This window comes from Schistocerca serialis, chromosome 4 (assembly GCF_023864345.2).
Source record: "Schistocerca serialis cubense isolate TAMUIC-IGC-003099 chromosome 4, iqSchSeri2.2, whole genome shotgun sequence".
Classification (NCBI taxonomy): Eukaryota; Metazoa; Arthropoda; class Insecta; order Orthoptera; family Acrididae; genus Schistocerca; species Schistocerca serialis.
The window spans coordinates 464,130,712-464,151,448 of NC_064641.1; the positions used below are offsets into that span (position 1 = coordinate 464,130,712).

The 20,737-nt window shown below is 47.6% G+C and overlaps 1 protein-coding gene across 2 annotated transcripts in view; it reads right to left on the reverse strand.

Moving 5' to 3' along the window:
- The window catches only part of LOC126475103 (mucin-2-like), a 167,372-nt gene that overhangs the window by 23,815 nt on the left and 122,820 nt on the right, over positions 1-20,737 (reverse strand). The window contains exon 2 of one of the 2 annotated variants that reach the window (XM_050102681.1): positions 130-1,546. In XM_050102681.1, coding sequence (XP_049958638.1) covers positions 137-1,546 — 1,410 coding nt within the window. In that variant the 3' untranslated portion in view covers positions 130-136. Of the gene's footprint in view, positions 1-62; positions 1,547-20,737 lie in introns of those variants that run through there. The other variant, XM_050102680.1, reaches the window with a different exon arrangement.

A 20,737-nucleotide genomic window follows, 5' to 3' on the forward strand; every position in this document is an offset into this window, starting at 1 on the left:
CTATAACACACTTTATTTGGGAGCAGAACATATCATACTCTCATGAGTCCTACAGTAATACTATTAGTGGAAAGAATAATGCAAAAACATCTATTTAGCTACAAGCTAAAAATATTGTGTGTCACATACGAGCAATTCAACAGTTAACACTCGACGATGCACTGCACTGGCGTGTGCTTTGATCATAAGCTGATGTAGGTGGGCACTGGTAATGTATCTGGTAGAATCCTCCAGATGATTTTGGTGAGCATAGGTAGTATGATTTGCAGTCATCCGGATCAGCAAAACGTCCAGATTCTTCACAAGTAAAGGGCTGCGATGTTGATGTGACTATTGTTGACACTGTGCTGCTTGAATTGTCAAGCAATTCTGCAGGAGAACATGTAAAACTATCAGAACATTGTTGCGTGCTAGGATTATACAATGATTGTGGAGAACAAGAAAAGTGCATCGTGTAGAAGCCACCTGAAGACTTGGGAGAGCAGACGTAATAAAGACTGCAGTTAGCAGGATCAGGAAACCGTCCAGTCTCTGAACAAACGAACGGTTCTGCAGTAGTAGTTGGTGGTATCGTCACTGTCGATGTAGGTAAAGCTGTTGTTGATGTTGAGGGAGGTGCTGTGGTTGTACAAGGAATATCTGTCCAGCATGGGTATTGACAATCCATACTGCAGTATGTGTTTGTAGGGCATGTGAAAGCATCACCACTTGGTGGCTCTGAATCATAACATAACTGAACCTGCGACGTGCTTAGACAGTAGAATCCAAAGTCATTACATGATGGAGTAATACATGTTGCGTTTTGAGAACATTTCTTAGTCACAGAATCAAACTGAGATCCATCTGGGCATGAAAACATTATGTATACAAAGTCTCCTGAAGATAGTGGTATGCATAGGTAGAAATTGCTACAGTTCCCGAGATCCTGAAATTCTCCTGCTGATTCACATGTAAATGGCGCTTCAGTAGGTGGGGCTTCTGTTGGAGCAGTTGATGTTGCCATAGCGGTTGTTGGCTGCTTGGTTGTTGTTAATTCTGTTGAACTGGTTTCTTCTGTAGTCAGTTCTGTTATGGTCTCTGTCGTCGTTGATATCGGCATTGTTGTAGTTGTTAATTGCGTGGTGGTTGTTTCTGTTGTACTGGTTTCTTCTGTAGTTAGTTCTGTGGTCGTCTCTGTCGTTGTTGATGTCGGCATTGTTGTAGTTGTTAGTTCTGTAGTTGTTGTTTCTGTTGTACTGGCTTCTTCTGTAGTTAGTTCCGTGGTAGTCTCAGTCGTCGTTGTTGTCGGTGCTGTTGTTAATTCCGTTGTGGTTGATGACGATTCAGTTGTAGTCGTTTCAGTTGCTACCGGAACACAGTCTGCCTCACTCTCTGCGCAGAAGTTTACACAGCCATCATAACAGTTCACGGGGCTACATGACTGTACAAAATCAGGGACTACATTGCCATTCGAACAGGATTCGAATGCCGTTTCATTTACACAAACATAATCCACATTAGAGGCACAGGTTTGTCCTTCAGCTTGATGTAATATTGCATGGAACATCTGTAAACACACAAAACAGTGAAAGTAAGTCATTTTGTTCAGCAGCGGAAGTATTAAAAAACTATGTCATTGCATTCTGTAACGTAAAAATACATATGACTGCATACACACACACACACACACACACACACACACACTCATACAAGCACGCACGCAGGAGAGAGAGAGAGAAAGAGAGAGAGAGCGAGAGAGGTCAGCAAATAGAGGTACTTCTCGCCGACCGGCCGCTGTGGCCGAGCGGATCTAGGCTCCTCAGTCCGGAACCGCGCTGCTGCTACGGTCGCAGGTTCGAATCCTGCCTCGGGCATGGATGTGTGTGCTGTCCTTAGGTTAGTTAGGTTTAAGTAGTTCTAAGTCTAGGGGACTGATGACCTCAGATGTCGAATCCCATAGTGCTTAGAGCCATTTGAACCCTTTGAACTCCTCGCCGCATACATTTTCTACGGCCTTTCTGAAGCTACATGTACATCTGGCCGGCCGAAGTGGCCGTGCGGTTAAAGGCGCTGCAGTCTGGAACCGCAAGACCACTACGGTCGCAGGTTCGAATCCTGCCTCGGGCATGGATGTTTGTGATGTCCTTAGGTTAGTTAGGTTTAACTAGTTCTAAGTTCTAGGGGACTAATGACCTCAGCAGTTGAGTCCCATAGTGCTCAGAGCCATTTGAACCATTTGAACATGTACATCTATATCTACGGAGATACTCTGTAAATCACATTTAAGTGCCTGGCAGAGGGTACATCGAACCACCTTCACAATATGAATGGTCGGCTCCACGTGGTTCCCAAGTCGTGCTGCGACCGTAAACCATTGCTGCATATTTGGTAACCTTCACAATAATTCTCCATTATTCAACTGTCTAACAGCTCGTGGAAATAACGATCAACTATCTTTCCGTGCGAGCTCGGATTTCGTTATTTTATTATAATGATCGTTTTTCCCTTTGTAGGTTGGCGTCAACAAAATATTTTCGCATTCGAAGGAGAAAGCTGGTGTTCCAAATTTCGTGAGAATATCCCGCCGCAACGAGAAACGCCGTTGTTTTAACAACGTCCGCCCCAAATAATGTATCATGTCCATGACATTCTCTTCCCTATTTCTCGATAGTACAAAACGTTCTGCCCCTCTTTGAACTTTCTCGATGTGCTTCGTTAATCCTATCTGATAAGTACCCCACTCGGCGCAGCAGTACTCCAAAAGAGGACGGACAAGCATAGTGTAGGCGGTCTCTTTAGTAGGTCTTGTTGCGTCTTCTAAGTGATCTGTCAATAAAACGAAGTCTCCCATTGCCATTCTTGAATACTGGTGTGACCTGTGGAACTTTCCAGTCTTTGCATACGCATCTTTCGTCCAGCGTGCGGTTCAATGTGTTTGTTAAGCATGGAGCTATTGCTTCAGCATACACTGAAAGGAACCTAACTGGTATACAGTCTGGACCGGAAGACTTGCTCTCATTAAGTGACTGAAGTTGCTTCACTACTCCAAGGATATCTATTTCTAAGTTACTCATGTTTGTAGCTGTTCTCGATTCGAGTTCTGTAGTATTTACTTCGCCTTATTTGATGAAGGAATTTAGGAAGGCTGTGTTTAGTAACTCTGCTTTAGCAGCACTGTCACCCATAGTATTCCCATTTCTATAGCGCAGAGAAGGCAATGATTATGTCTTTACTTTACATACGACCAGAATCGCTTTGGATTTTCGAACAGGTTTCGAGACAAAGTTTTGGTGTGGAAACTGTTATAAGTATCTCGCATAACATCGAGCTTCTGGAAAAGATCACCGATCTTGAGGGTTTTACGTTCTTTTAAATTTGGCATGCTTTTTTGTTGTCTCTGAAACAATGTTCTCAACTGTTAATTTATTTGGTATAAATCTCTCAACTGCTGTTTGTTCGAGTTCAAGCCACGTCTGGTCTACACTTACAGTGTTGACTGGAACGAGTGGAATTGTGTCTCAGAAAGACGTCAAGCGAATTTTTATCTGCTTTTTTGAATATATTTATTTTTCGTTTATGTTTGGAGGATTTGGAAGTTACAGTGCTCTGTTTCACTATGACAACCCTGTGTTCACAAATCCCTGCATCCGTTTTGATGCTCGTTGTTAGCTCAGGATTATTTGTTATTAAGAGGTCAAGTGTGATTTCACAACCGTTTACTATTCGAGTGGGCTTATGAAGGAACTGCTCGAAATAATTTTCAGAGAATGCGTTTAGCACAATTTCGGATGATGCTTTATGCGTACCTCCGAATTTAAATGTGTATTTTCGACAACATATCGTGGATAAACTGAAGTCACCACAGACTCTAACTGTATGAGGCGGATATGGTTTTGAAATTAGACGCAAGTTTTCTTTGAAACTTTGAGGAGTTGTGTCATCTGAGTTGGGAGGTCGGTAAAAGAATCCAAATCTTATTTTATTCTGGCTGCCATGAATGACCTCTGCTGTTACCTACCTACCTCAATTCCGCAGCAAAATAAAACAAACACACCATCGCCAACTGTGTTTAGCCTATCCTTAGCGAACAACGTTGGGTCCTTCGCAAAACTTTCGGCTCAGCTTATCTCCAACTTTAGCCAGCTTTCAGTGCCTTTGACAATTTAAGCATCACTGCTTTCTATTAGCGCTTGGAGCTGTGGTACCTACTTTCCCAACACAGCTAAGACAATTTACAACTGTTATACAGATGGTTCCTAAATCTGCGTTCTTCCTGTGTCGACCTGCCCCTTTGCGACTGATGCCTATTTGTGTTTCCCCGAGACCCTCTAACCTAAAAAACCGCGCAGTTCACGCCACACAGACCCGGTTACCGAGGTAGTCGCCTCCTGCGTGTAGTGGACTTCTGACCTGTTTAGCGGAAACCGAAATTCTAAATTTTCTCATTGTGATGTGTACGAAGAGTCAGTTCAGTTAGAAACCATTTTGAGATTTTGCCATGGAAAATGACTCTTAGTTCACAACGCAAATAAAATGTGCAAACTGTATCTCGAGGCCAGAGCACTTCTGTGAACCCAGGATGCTGTCTTCACCGTCCCATGGTGAAAGCATAGCCTACTGCCATGGTTTGCCTACTGCGAATCTAGTCAATATCAAGAAGGGATTCTCACGCGACTTCAGCATAGCACTGCTTACTTTCGTTCTGTACGTAACGAAACTTAAGTAACTCATGTATCTGACCCTGCTTTACAATTGTCTGTTTTTAACTACAGAGAGCATCTACTGTTGTTGCTATGGCTGCAAAGAGAAATACGTGAGTGGAAAAACAGCCTCTTTCATATTAACGAACTACAGAAGCACGTGATTATAATTATCATACTAGTTAGATGTCGTTTATACTAAGCAAGCATTTATCTGTTCATAGCTTTAACCTCAATCCAAATTTAGAGTGCTAATTGTTCAGAGCACTTCAAACTCTTGCCCTTTGTTGCAGATGTTTCAACAGTTTACCACTAGGATTTTAATACTCTCACCTGTGAGAGGCATTTCTTTCGAATTTACAGTGATACTTTGGGGTTTCCTACAGCTATCGTTATCTGAACTAGATGGAGAACCGTCTAACGTAAAAAAACCGTTATGTGCACGCCACAAACTGTCAGCTACCTGAGTAGCAGCCTCTGTTGTGTAGTGCACACCTGACCCATTTAGGTTGACCCTACAGTTCTCAACTCCATGGCGCAACTCCAAGAAGCCGCAGCCTAGCTTGTCACAGAATCCTCGAAGTCTCTGGTTTAGTGCTTCCATTCGACTCAGGACCAATGAGCCACGATCAGTTCTGGGGTCAATGCTGCAAATTGTGAACTTCACTGAAAATCCATGCACAAAGCTGGTCTTCTCAACCTTCTCAGCCAGTCGCTGCAGTGACCCAAGAATGACCTCATGTCCGTAATAACAGCTCTGTGTGTGACGGCTGGTGTTGCTTATGGTGCTAATTGGAACTAAACTCGCATCAATTTAGTTATGCTGTGTACGTATGTTTCATCATGCTACCCTCTAATGCTTCACACAACAAAGAAAATGTGGAAATAGTTAAAAGTCTCGCAGACCACATCAGTCGTTCCGCAAAACCACCACATCACTTCTGTCTCGCATGCGATTGTAACCAATATAAACTCAGTTTCAACAATCTTAAAACTTTTGCTATACTCTGGACGGCGGAAGAAGAGGCCTGACAGTTGAAGTGGCCTTGGCGCACATGCTTGGTGCGTCCTCGACGGCCAATCACATTCTGTGTACGTTACCATGGTAACGCCCCAGTGCTGCTGTTGTGCTAGGCGACCCCTGCTTTGTCAGTGGTGCCACGTGCTTCGTTCAGGTTTGTGTGTGTACGAGTGCATTCCGCTAATTGTGTCAGTTTCTTGTTGCGTCTGTGGAAAATGGCTTCCAGTACTGCAGAGAAGAGGATTTTAGGAACAGGAGCTACGCTGAAATCACAAGCTCATGAATTTGTATACAGATTATGTGTTTACTTCCAAAGGCAAATTGAGAATGGTGATACCACTGAATTAAGTGACTGACAGGGTAGCAGAAGAATTGAATATCTCTACAGCGACCGAGAAGAGAGTCACAAACGATAAAGATACTGCCAATTCAGCTGGGACACTTGTTATTGTGACGCCTGGGAAATCAAAGAACAGATAGTGTCGTGAGACTGAAACAGGCAGTTTTGACGAAAGTGCTGTCAGGCACCATATAGTGTGGTGTCACGCATCTTGGTTTGTATCGATTCAAAAGACTGCCATTCGGGTGTGCATCCGCCCCTGCATTGTTTCAGCAATATCCACGAACTGTTTGTGCGTCGGTCCCTACTGCAGCAAACTATCTGGACGATATTGTGATCTCCGGAAAGACGGAAGAAGAACATTTAGCCAATCTCAGAACATTATTTCAGGTCTTGCGACAAAATGGTCTCCGCTTGCGGAAGGACAAATGTGTGTTTTTTGCTCGTGATTTGCCATATCTGGGACATGTACTCGATGCCCAAGGCATACATCCCAGTCCAGAGCACCTCCGTGCCATACAAGACTTGCCTTCGCTGCGGAATTTGAAGCAGCTACAGTGTGTGCTGGGAAAAATCAACTATTACCATAAATATGTGCGCCACGCCTCTTCCATTTCAGTTCCGCTTCATCGCTTACGCCGTAAGGGTGTTCCGTTCGTCTGGACGACGGAATGCGAACGCGCCTTTCGCCAGTTGAAATCGGCGTTGCTTTCCAATACTTGCCTTACGCCATTCGATCCCCGGAAGCCCCTTTTGTTGATGGTGGATGCATCGGATTTCGGGATCGGTGCTGTGCTTGCGCACAAAAATGGATCGCACGATCGCCCTATTGCCTGTGCGTCCAAATTGCTCTCGTTTGCGCAAAGACATTATTCACAGATCGAGAAAGAAGCATTGGCTCTCGTATTTGGTGTTACAAAGTTTCATGATTTCTTGTATGGTCGTCACTTTACCATCATCACAGACCACAAACTTGTGACGTCGCTTTGTCATCCGACCAAGACTGTACCTCCACGTACAGCGCAGAAATTAATTCGCTGGTCTATTTTCCTCTCGCAGTACTGCTACGATATCTTGTATCGGTCCACTGCCAAGCACGGAAACGCCGATGCGTTGTCCCGTTTGCCTGTTGCGGAGGATAGAGCATTCGATTCTTCCGAACTTGCTTGCATGTTCATTGATTCGGAAACCGATGACGTGGTCGAATCGTTTCCGATTGATTTTCGTCGTGTAGCTACAGCCACAGCTGCCGACCCTGTCCTTGCTACCGTTCTGCGTTTTGTTGCTACGCAATGGCCCTCGTCAAAGTCACGGATCGGGGATCCGTTGGTTCGCCGATTTTTTGCTCACTAGGAGAGACTTTTTGTACGACGTGTGGTTTTGCTGTTGCGTTCTGATAATGATCAGTCCAGGGTCGTGGTCCCACGTTCGTTGCAGTCCTCTGTCTTACAGCTTCTCCACCAAGGACATTGGGGTATAGTGCGAACGAAACAACTTGCTCGTCAGCACTGTACTTGGTTCGACATCGATGCCGCGATTACGAATATGTGCTCATCTTGCATGGTGTGTGCCGAACAACAATCAGCACCATCGCGGAAATTCTTTGCATGGCCGAAAGCCACTTCCCCTTGGCAACGCTTACACATCGATTTTGCTGGTCCATTCTGGAATGCTCGATGGTTGGTTGTGGTAGATTCATTCAGTAATTTTTCTTTTGTTGTCCGGATGTCTTCCACGACGTCATCTGCCACCATCCAAGCGTTATCTGCTATCTTTTGCATTGAAGGTCTTCCACAGACTATTGTTTCCGACAATGACCCACAATTCATGTCCGCAGAATTTCAGTCATTCTGCAAGGCCAATGGTATTCAACATCTGACGTCCGCGCCGTTTTCGCCACAGTCAAACGGTGCCGCTGAACGATTGGTCAGGACTTTCAAGTCACAGATGTTGAAGTTGAAAGGTTCGCATTCTCGGGAGGACGCGTTATTGCTCTTTTTGTCCTCATATCGCTCTCAGCCCCGAGATGGTCGCTCGCCAGCTGAGTTGCTTCACGGTCGCCCTCATCGCACCTTGATGTCTTTGCTACATCCGCCGCATCAGGTTCCTGTGCAGCGGCAGACACCTGCTTTTGCCCCAGGCGACGTTGTACACTATCGCAACTATCGAGGTTCACGGCGTTGGCTCGACGAGCGCATTCTTCGCTGCCTCGGCCACGCTATGTATCTGGTTTTGGGGGCCTCTGGTGAGGTGCGTCGGCATCTCAATCAGCTGCGCCTCTGTCGTCGCACGGGATCTGCCGCTCCCCGTCAGCTTTCAGCGACGGTGCCGTCCGGTCAGCGCCCTGGGGACCCATCTGCTGGCTCGCCTCGGCCCCAGGTGTTACCGACGCTGCCTTCCATTTTGCCCCATGGCGACGCGCCGCCGCCGCCGCCGCCGCCGCCGCTTGTTCTCCCGCCAGCGACGCCCGCAGTGGACGCTTCGCTGCAACCGCCGGGCGCCTCCCTGGGTCACGCGCCGCCGATCGCTTCCCGTGACCAGTTGTCCTCCGCCATGGAACTCTTGCCCGCTCCGGACCGTATGTCGTCTTCGCACGTCGGGTGCCCCATCCCGATGGAGGTCGACCCCTCGGCCCCTCCTGTCTCTCCACGGGCGCATACACCGCATGTTGGCGTGCACCCTGAAGCAGGTTTTCAGGCGTTTCCTAGCTCCCCTCGGACCGAATGGCAGGGTGCGGGTGGCACAGCCTCGCCTGTTGTTAGGCTCCCCACCTTGTCGCATACGTCCTCCCCAAGGCGGGCGGAAGCCTTATGCCACAACCGTCCGCCGATTTGCGGGGGAGGAATGGGGTGTCACCGCCAGACACCACACTTGCTAGGTGCTAGCCTTTAAATCGCCCGCGGTCCGTTAGTATACGTCGGACCCGCGTGTCGCCACTATCAGTGATTGCAGACCGAGCGCCGCCACACGGCAGGTCTAGAGAGACTTCCTAGCACTCGCCGCATTTGTACAGCCGACTTTGCTAGCGATGGTTTACTGACAAATTACGCTCTCATTTGCCGAGGCGATAGTTAGCATAGCCTTCAGCTACGTCATTTGCTACGACCTAGCAAGGCGCCATTACCAGTTACTATTGATGCTGTAAAACATGTACCGTCAAGAGCAATGTTCACCAATTATGGATTAAAGTTAAGTATTCCAGCAGCTACGTACTCTTTTTACTAGTCTCAATTCCTTTAACTGTTCCAGACCTCACGCCAGCCTGCGTGACCTAAAACGCGTGCCTTTCGGCTTCCTGTCATAGAGGGGTGGGCTGTCTTGCCAATCCACAACAGTTGGCGACGAGGCCAATTCGCGTTCGTAACTATACTGCCCTGATTTACTTGTATAATGGCTTCGCCACAATCTCCAGATGTACTGTCCGAATTTTATCGCCTACAGAATCAACAGACGCAGGCCTTACTGGATGCCCTTGGACAGCTCGTCCAGGGTCAACGCGCAATGCAAAACGATGCGGCAGCCGCCGCTCCACCGCTACCGCAGCCACAACACGCAGTTGCACCACCTTTTCGTCCTTCTGATGCGGCACTGGATAGCTGGACGGAGTGGTCACGCCAATTTGGATTCCATCTCGTCGCCTACAGAATTCAAGGTAACTAGCGGCAGCCTTTCTTATTACCGTGCGTCAGAGTGTCCACGTATCGTGTGATAGTCAAATTATTTCCCCGACGCAACGTAGCAACTCTGTCCTACGAAGAAATTATGTCTGCATTAGATGCATATTTCAAAGAATCAGTCAATGTAGTTGCCAAACGGTATACCTTCTTTTGTACAAAACGTACGGCAGGTCAGACTAACAGGGAGTGGGTTGCAGCCTTGCAAGGCCTTACTAATGATTGTGCTTTTGAGTGTGAATGTGGACTCCCTTATTCAGATACTATGGTGCGTGATGCAATTGCACAGAACGTTTCTGATGTTTGTATATGGGAACAGATTTTGAAACTAGTCAATCCCTCCCTTCAACAAGTGATGGACATATTGGATCGGCAGGACACACTTGATTTTGCTCAGGAATCATTTGAAACTTCGCCACTAGTGTGTCAGGTTAACCGGCCCGCCGGGCGAACTGCACGGAACAGTAAACAGTCCTCGCGCCCGGCCGCGAAAAAGCCGCCTGGCTCTCAGCCACGTATACTGCGCCAGCAAGCAAATGCAGTGAAATCATGCCCGCAGTGTGCTACTAGACATTCGCGTGAGAATTGCCCGTCACACCAGGCTATTTGCTTTTTCTATAATAAAAAAGGACATGTTCAAAGTGTTTGCCAGAAAAAGCTCCTATCAGACGCTCAAAACCATTCCAGGCCCTTTGCTTAGCGCCGGAATCGGAATCAAACCAAGGATAATCAGGCTCGCGATGCTTCGCCCATGGAAATTCATATAGTTCATGCCACTCCGCCCACTGCCACTCTCTCTCACAGTGACTGTGTTCGTCCCACAAATAGTGTGCGTCGAGATCGCAGGAATTCCCGTCAAGTCGCAAGTGATTTTGTACCAGTGTCAGTTCATGTTGCACGAGACAGTCGCTCTTGTCATCAGCAGGACAATAAACTTTTTGTGGACTTGGGCATTAACGGCAAAGTGATACCATTCCAGCTCGATACCGGAACTCCAGTTTCACTGAGCAATCAAGACACTTACAAACAGCTGGGCAAACCTCCGTTGCGTGCCACAAATGTTAAGTTAAGTAGTTATTCAGGACAAGCGATCCCTGTGTTAGGACAGTGCAGCCTTCTTGCAACATACAAGGGACAAACAAAACTTGTGTCGTTTTACGTGCTTTGTTCTTCTGCTGCAGTGAACTTGTTTGGTTTCGATTTATTTCAGTTGTTAACCTTTCCTATAGTAAATCAGGTCCTATCAGTGAACCAGACTGTGCCTTCAGCCAGTGTTTCTCGTCTGTGTGAAGAATTTGCAGACATTTTTGCATCGGGCCTCGGTTGGGCTAAGAACTATAAAGCACATTTGGAACTGAAAGTAAACGCGCAACCGAAATTTTTCAGAGCGCGCAATGTTCCCCACGCATTGTGTGATGAGGTCGCAAAAACATTACAGGATTTGGAATCACAAGGTGTAATTAAACGTGTGCAGGCTTCTCTCTGGGCATCACCCTTAGTAATTTTGCAAAAACCTTCCGGAAAATTGAGACTTTGCGTGGACTTCAAGGCAGCAGTGAATCCACAACTAGTGACTGCAACTTTTCCTTTACCCCGCCCGGAAGATCTTTTTGACAAACTGTGCCCGGGTAAATATTTTTCGAAGTTGGACCTAGCAGATGCGTACTTGCAAATACCGGTGGACGAAGAATCCCAGCGCGTTTTGGTGGTTAACACGCATCTTGGTTTGTATCGATTCAAAAGACTGCCATTCGGGTGTGCATCCGCCCCTGCATTGTTTCAGCAATATCCACGAACTGTTTGTGCGTCGGTCCCTACTGCAGCAAACTATCTGGACGATATTGTGATCTCCGGAAAGACGGAAGAAGAACATTTAGCCAATCTCAGAACATTATTTCAGGTCTTGCGACAAAATGGTCTCCGCTTGCGGAAGGACAAATGTGTGTTTTTTGCTCGTGATTTGCCATATCTGGGACATGTACTCGATGCCCAAGGCATACATCCCAGTCCAGAGCACCTCCGTGCCATACAAGACTTGCCTTCGCTGCGGAATTTGAAGCAGCTACAGTGTGTGCTGGGAAAAATCAACTATTACCATAAATATGTGCGCCACGCCTCTTCCATTTCAGTTCCGCTTCATCGCTTACGCCGTAAGGGTGTTCCGTTCGTCTGGACGACGGAATGCGAACGCGCCTTTCGCCAGTTGAAATCGGCGTTGCTTTCCAATACTTGCCTTACGCCATTCGATCCCCGGAAGCCCCTTTTGTTGATGGTGGATGCATCGGATTTCGGGATCGGTGCTGTGCTTGCGCACAAAAATGGATCGCACGATCGCCCTATTGCCTGTGCGTCCAAATTGCTCTCGTTTGCGCAAAGACATTATTCACAGATCGAGAAAGAAGCATTGGCTCTCGTATTTGGTGTTACAAAGTTTCATGATTTCTTGTATGGTCGTCACTTTACCATCATCACAGACCACAAACTTTTGACGTCGCTTTGTCATCCGACCAAGACTGTACCTCCACGTACAGCGCAGAAATTAATTCGCTGGTCTATTTTCCTCTCGCAGTACTGCTACGATATCTTGTATCGGTCCACTGCCAAGCACGGAAACGCCGATGCGTTGTCCCGTTTGCCTGTTGCGGAGGATAGAGCATTCGATTCTTCCGAACTTGCTTGCATGTTCATTGATTCGGAAACCGATGACGTGGTCGAATCGTTTCCGATTGATTTTCGTCGTGTAGCTACAGCCACAGCTGCCGACCCTGTCCTTGCTACCGTTCTGCGTTTTGTTGCTACGCAATGGCCCTTGTCAAAGTCACGGATCGGGGATCCGTTGGTTCGCCGATTTTTTGCTCACTAGGAGAGACTTTTTGTACGACGTGTGGTTTTGCTGTTGCGTTCTGATAATGATCAGTTCAGGGTCGTGGTCCCACGTTCGTTGCAGTCCTCTGTCTTACAGCTTCTCCACCAAGGACATTGGGGTATAGTGCGAACGAAACAACTTGCTCGTCAGCACTGTACTTGGTTCGACATCGATGCCGCGATTACGAATATGTGCTCATCTTGCATGGTGTGTGCCGAACAACAATCAGCACCATCGCGGAAATTCTTTGCATGGCCGAAAGCCACTTCCCCTTGGCAACGCTTACACATCGATTTTGCTGGTCCATTCTGGAATGCTCGATGGTTGGTTGTGGTAGATTCATTCAGTAATTTTTCTTTTGTTGTCCGGATGTCTTCCACGACGTCATCTGCCACCATCCAAGCGTTATCTGCTATCTTTTGCATTGAAGGTCTTCCACAGACTATTGTTTCCGACAATGACCCACAATTCATGTCCGCAGAATTTCAGTCATTCTGCAAGGCCAATGGTATTCAACATCTGACGTCCGCGCCGTTTTCGCCACAGTCAAACGGTGCCGCTGAACGATTGGTCAGGACTTTCAAGTCACAGATGTTGAAGTTGAAAGGTTCGCATTCTCGGGAGGACGCATTATTGCTCTTTTTGTCCTCATATCGCTCTCAGCCCCGAGATGGTCGCTCGCCAGCTGAGTTGCTTCACGGTCGCCCTCATCGCACCTTGATGTCTTTGCTACATCCGCCGCATCAGGTTCCTGTGCAGCGGCAGACACCTGCTTTTGCCCCAGGCGACGTTGTACACTATCGCAACTATCGAGGTTCACGGCGTTGGCTCGACGAGCGCATTCTTCGCTGCCTCGGCCACGCTATGTATCCGGTTTTGGGGGCCTCTGGTGAGGTGCGTCGGCATCTCAATCAGCTGCGCCTCTGTCGTCGCACGGGATCTGCCGCTCCCCGTCAGCTTTCAGCGACGGTGCCGTCCGGTCAGCGCCCTGGGGACCCATCTGCTGGCTCGCCTCGGCCCCAGGTGTTACCGACGCTGCCTTCCATTTTGCCCCATGGCGACGCGCCGCCGCCGCCGCCGCTTGTTCTCCCGCCAGCGACGCCCGCAGTGGACGCGTCGCTGCAACCGCCGGGCGCCTCCCTGGGTCACGCGCCGCCGATCGCTTCCCGTGACCAGTTGTCCTCCGCCATGGAACTCTTGCCCGCTCCGGACCGTATGTCGTCTTCGCCCGTCGGGTGCCCCATCCTGATGGAGGTCGACCCTTCGGCCCCTCCTGTCTCTCTACGGGCGCATACACCGCATGTTGGCGTGCACCCTGAAGCAGGTTTTCAGGCGTTTCCTAGCTCCCCTCGGACCGAATGGCAGGGTGCGGGTGGCACAGCCTCGCCTGTTGTTAGGCTCCCCACCTCGTCGCATACGCCAACATGGGGTCCTCCCCAAGGCGGGCGGAAGCCTTATGCCACAACCGTCCGCCGATTTGCGGGGGAGGAATGGGGTGTCACCGCCAGACACCACACTTGCTAGGTGCTAGCCTTTAAATCGCCCGCGGTCCGTTAGTATACGTCGGACCCGCGTGTCGCCACTATCAGTGATTGCAGACCGAACGCCGCCACACGGCAGGTCTAGAGAGACTTCCTAGCACTCGCCCCAGTTGTACAGCCGACTTTGCTAGCGATGGTTCACTGACAAATACGCTCTCATTTGCCGAGACGATAGTTAGCATAGCCTTCAGCTACGTCATTTGCTACGACCTAGCAAGGCGCCATTACCAGTTACTATTGATGCTGTAAAACATGTACCGTGAAGAGCGATGTTCACCAATTATGGATTAAAGTTAAGTATTCCAGCAGCTACGTACTTTTTTTACTAGTCTCAATTCCTTTAACTGTTCCAGACCTCACACCAGCCTGCGTGAGCTAAAACGCGTGCCTTTCGGCTTCCTGTCATAGTGGGTTGGCTGTCTTGCCAATCCACAACATATAGTGTATGAGGTCTGTTAGAAAAATTCCAGAACATTCGTAATTTCGCGCCAATGGTGTATTAGAGCGAAGTGCGGTTGCCATCCCTGTACGCTCCTGTGTTTAATGTGTAACTGCTGAAAGTTTGATTGTTCTATGTCTGTTACTTTATTTTTCAGTGCTCTATTGGGTAGAACATTGTGTCACACAGTTTGCGAATTTCGCGCCTGCATTAAATTTTGCGTGAAACTCAAGAAACATTCACACAGACATACTAAATGATGCAGGAAGCCTACGGCGATGAGTGCTTTAGTCGTACTCGGTGTTACAAATGGTTCACAACGGTTTAAAAACGGCCGGACGGATGTTAAAAATGATCTCGTTCAGGACGCCCTTCGGCTTCTACCAACGACTCTCATCTCAGGAACGTCATTCGAAGACTGACAGTCCGAGACGTTACAGAAGAATGTAAAATTTCAGTAGTGTAGTGTCGCGGAATAGTAAAGAGTTGGAAACGTGGAATATTGTCAAAGTTTCCTTGGCTATGCCGAGAGCCAGAGGCAGTACCACGAGGGAGCAGTAACTGCTGCGCAGAAGCAAACCCATTTCTGACGTTCTGCGCATGACGTCACTGAGGAACAGCTCTTGGCGCGCGCGAAGTGTACGTCTGAGCTTTGTGTTGTCGTGGTTCGTCCGTGTTGTGTTTCGTGCGTGTTGTCGTTTCCGTTTGGTTATCTTTGTGCAGTGAGTGTTTGTCCGAAGTATTTGAGTGTGTGGAAGCAATGCCAGGTTGTACTGTTGTTGGCTGTAACTCTCACAATCGCAATACAAAAGGGACTGAAATAGTGTTGCATTGTTTCCCACGTGATGAAAGTCTGCAAAAGGTTTGGCTTTCAAAATGCTTTAGGAAAGATCCTGTGAACGTAGGGAACGCTAGAATATGCTCTCGTCATTTCAAGGAAACGGATTATGTCCAGGACTTACTTTCAGAACTGCGGAAACTAATCCTTAAGAGTGATGCGTATCCGACTTGCAATTTGCCTTGTGGTAGTAGTGCCAGTGATAACACACGGATTGCAATAGAAGAAAGGAAAGAACGTTTTAACAAACGTGAAATTCGTAGAAGAAGTCTAGAGACTTTAAAGAAGCTCTCACCATTGAAGAGGAATGTTGACAAGTATACATTTACAGATGAAGTACTTTGTAGTGATCCACATAAAGTCACTTTACAGAATTCTGTAGCGTCACTACAGAGAAGAAATGCTCATCTAAGGAACATGTGCATGAAATTGCGAGCACGTAATAAAGATCTTAGAGGTCAGCTGTCCTCAATGAAACGACGTCTGCACGAAGAAGAATTTAATAAAAGGGAACTTGTGTCTCGTGAAACTAATCAAATACTGGGCAAAATATTTTCACCCAGTCAAATTAGAAGTTTGTTGCATGGTTCAAAACGGGTTCGATGGGGCAAAGAGGACATTTGTAAGTCTATTACTTTACGTGCTCTGTCGCAGAAGAGTTACAATTTCCTCAGAGAAAAACTCAGATATCCTCTACCTGCAGTGTCAACCTTGCGTTCTTGGATTAACCGCAGTTTCAGTTGCCAACCAGGAATTTTGAAGGATGTTTTAGTGATGATGAAAATGCAGGCTGCAACACTGACTGACAGGGAACGTATTTGTGTTTTGTCATTTGATGAAATGAACATTGACAGTAGAATTTGTTACGATCAGCAATATGACAGGATTCTTGGACCTCACAGTAATGTCCTTGTTGTCATGGTCCGAGGCTTGTTTGCAACGTGGAAGCAACCTATCTATTTCAATTATGACGTTCAGATGACAGCAGCACTCTTGAACGAAGTAATTGTTTCCCTGGCCAGCATTTGCTACAATGTTGTGGCTGCAGTAGCAGACATGGATGCAAAGAATAGCTCTGTCTGGAAGGAGCTTGGCATTACTCATGAAAATACTTGTTTTCCACACCCGTGTGATTCTCTGATACGTGTGTGGGTGTTTGCTGACGTTCCCCATTTGCTCAAACTCTTAAGGAACCACTTGCTGGATCAAGGAATAATGTTGTAAAACAAGGCTGTGACAAAAACTGTGTTCGAGAAACTGTTAGTTCTGGACAGTGGCGAGATGAACATATGTCCCAAGTTATCTCAGCAACACATTACAGTGAAGGGCAGAGAGCGACAGCGAGTACGCTTAGCAGCTCAGCTGCTATCAAATACAACTGCACAGGCGATTCGGTATTTGATGCCTGAAGAAGGACACGCCAGTGATTTCATACAGATGGTGGATGAGACTTTCGATGTACTTAATTCAAGGACAAAAGAAAGTAATAAATCACTAGCCTCTGGATTTGGTGTCAATTTTCAAGCCCAAGAACAGTGCCTACGTAAATTTTTGAAGTGTTGTGAGAAGATGCGTGTTGGCAACTCAGAGCATCTACTACCCTTCCAGAAAGGATTTTTGAAAAGTGTTCGGTCACTTTTGGGTCTGTTCAGTGACTTAGCTGTTTATAATATTGAATATATTCTTACAGCAAGATTAAATCAAGACTGCTTGGAGAACTTTTTTTCTCTTATAATAGGCCTTGGACGTTTTTATGATCATCCATCGCCAGTCGAGGTAAAGAGCTGGATAAGACTGTTGTTGTTGGGAGCAAACGCTCATGATATTCCACTTTCAAATGCATCGTCTGTTGAGCCAGATGAAGAAGGAAGATTCGTGACTGCAACTGTTTTTGGCAATATCCTGTCTGATATGTCTGAGTTAGGAGTAGCATAATCCGATGTGCCTCCAATGTCACTGGCTTCTGATTGTAGCACTGAAGGATTTAAATATCTTGCTGGATATGTAGCTTACCGATGCAGGCAGTATGACAGATCACTGGCCACACCCACTGGAGAGTTACTGACACTGCCTGAGGAGACATCGAGAGGACGGCTGGGCATGGTTTCTAGTGGGGGTTTGCTTGTGCCTTCAGAAACGTGGCTCGAAACAATTAGCAGATTTGAAATAATTTTTCCCCAGATCCATGGACACGACAGTTTGTCCAGGGAAACTGGTGTCATCAAGAACCTGTGCGCTATACTTACCGAGCGATTCCCCACTATTCACCCAGAAATCATTAAGATTTACGTATCCGACTGCGTTGGCTGTCTGCAAAGGACAAGTCGAAGAAAGCAGTTGCCGCTCAGCAACGGAAAGCAAGGAAGTGGTATTTGTCATCGCTTTAGAATGTAAATATACAATATTTGTGAAAGTTAAATAATGTATAAACTTAGTGATAGAAGTGAAGGTCCTCTGACTGTGTGTTTCACAACTAGCAAGACTCTACACTGACAGTGTCAAGGATTGGCTTATTGTTTCCCACACTACATACCAACTTTGCTGAACGGCGGACTCGGTAAGATAATTTACCACTATTTCCTGTAAATCGTATTTTGCAGCACTTTTTTTGATTCAATGCTCTTTTATATAAGTTAATTTTAACAACTAGGGCAAACATTATACAGCCACCTTGATAAAAATACACTCCTGGAAATGGAAAAAAGAACACATTGACACCGGTGTGTCAGACCCACCATACTTGCTCCGGACACTGCGAGAGGGCTGTACAAGCAATGATCACACGCACGGCACAGCGGACACACCAGGAACCGCGGTGTTGGCCGTCGAATGGCGCTAGCTGCGCAGCATTTGCGCACCGCCGCCGTCAGTGTCAGCCAGTTTGCCGTGGCATACGGAGCTCCATCGCAGTCTTTAACACTGGTAGCATGCCGCGACAGCGTGGACGTGAACCGTATGTGCAGTTGACGGACTTTGAGCGAGGGCGTAGAGTGGGCATGCGGGAGGCCAGGTGGACGTACCGCCGAATTGCTCAACACGTGGGGCGTGAGGTCTCCACAGTACATCGATGTTGTCGCCAGTGGTCGGCGGAAGGTGCACGTGCCCGTCGACCTGGGACCGGACCGCAGCGACGCACGGATGCACGCCAAGACCGTAGGATCCTACGCAGTGCCGTAGGGGACCGCACCGCCACTTCCCAGCAAATTAGCGACACTGTTGCTCCTGGGGTATCGGCGAGGACCATTCGCAACCGTCTCCATGAAGCTGGGCTACGGTCCCGCACACCGTTAGGCCGTCTTCCGCTCACGCCCCAACATCGTGCAGCCCGCCTCCAGTGGTGTCGCGACAGGCGTGAATGGAGGGACGAATGGAGACGTGTCGTCTTCAGCGATGAGAGTCGCTTCTGCCTTGGTGCCAATGATGGTCGTATGCGTGTTTGGCGCCGTGCAGGTGAGCGCCACAATCAGGACTGCATACGACCAAGGCACACAGGGCCAACACCCGGCATCATGGTGTGGGGAGCGATCTACTACACTGCCCGTAAACCACTGGTGATCGTCGAGGGGACACTGAATAGTGCACGGTATATCCAAACCGTCATCGAACCCATCGTTCTACCATTCCTAGACCGGCAAGGGAACTTGCTGTTCCAACAGGACAATGCACGTCCGCATGTATCCCGTGCCACCCAACGTGCTCTAGAAGGTGTAAGTCAACTACCCTGGCCAGCAAGATCTCCGGATCTGTCCCCCATTGAGCATGTTTGGGACTGGATGAAGCGTCGTCTCACGCGGTCTGCACGTCCAGCACGAACGCTGGTCCAACTGAGGCGCCAGGTGGAAATGGCATGGCAAGCCGTTCCACAGGACTACATCCAGCATCTCTACGATCGTCTCCATGGGAGAATAGCAGCCTGCATTGCTGCGAAAGGTGGATATACACTGTACTAGTGCCGACATTGTGCATGCTCTGTTGCCTGTGACTATGTGCCTGTGGTTCTGTCAGTGTGATCATGTGATGTATCTGACCCCAGGAATGTGTCAATAAAGTTTCCCCTTCCTGGGACAATGAATTCACGGTGTTCTTATTTCAATTTCCAGGAGTGTATAAGCCAAAGGTTTGAGGTATGAGAAAATTAAGAATGTGTATGTGTGTGTGTGTGTGTGTGTGTGTGTGTGTGTGTGTGTGTGTGTGTCAGTTCAGGTAGGTAATTCAAATGCTTCCTACAAATAAGGCAATTGCATAATTTCTTGAGTGAAAGTGAAAGTGTTTTTGTAGACATGATGTAAAGAGAATATAAATGAGCGTTACATAGAGCTTGTCTACAAGTTAACACTTTCCCCAGAGCCAAAGTTGGAAAATGCTCATTTCGAACGTTTACTTCGTAGAGAACTGCAAAACAGACTGTACTTTGCACTTATTTTTGTATAGTTTGATCTATAGACGCTTGATTTTGTTAAAGTCAGCACTCAGCAGTGTCTGTTTAAAAGCTGGACAAGTTACAGAATATAGCAGTAACTTTCTAGAAATAGCAGAATAACAACTTACCTTTTACTATTTCTGTAGAAACTGAAACATTTCACAAATACATCGCTTAAATGCGCGGGCTGCGTCTTGTAGCGCTGTTCAGAGGCAGCGGCGGTTCCTTCGCGACGTCACAGCCTCAGCCAATGGCAGGACAGAAGGCTTACTGCTCAACCTTATTTTTTTTACGGACCTTGGGCAGTACGTTAGCCAAGAGGTAGGAGGATTGCACATATATCGGAATGTGTCGCCACACAGGGGCAATGGCCTGGTTACACACAACGCGCGAGAGACAATTGCTTAGCACACAGGATTGTGTTAGACGGAGACTTTCGTAGAGTGCAACACAGAGGTATAGCGTCAGCTGCACTGCATTTCACTACTTCGCATAAGTCTGTCGCAACAACACGCAACTCTGTCGCAAGAACACCTAAGGGGCGAGTACGACAGATGAATCAGCAGTATAAGTGGAAGGAATGCGTTCATTACAAACGAGCATGACGTCAGGACGTCGCTCGTGCTTTCTTTAAATACGCCAGCTTTGATAGCAACAGGGCACTCGCAGTTAGACTTGCAGTTAGATGTGTACTGGGTCGCTGCATAGCGCTCAGCTCAGTGATCGACATGTTAATCTTTATTAAGGAGATGTTGCAGTAAGGGCTGCCCATCCAGCAGCAGACGTGTGGGGACAGTACCAGCTCTGGTCCTCTTTGCTGCCGCTGTCAATCATCAACCCAGAATAAGCAGACATCGCGGCAGACTCGCTCGCCGCCAATGCTGACCACATCAGTGAGCCGTCGTCGAGATCGTGTAGG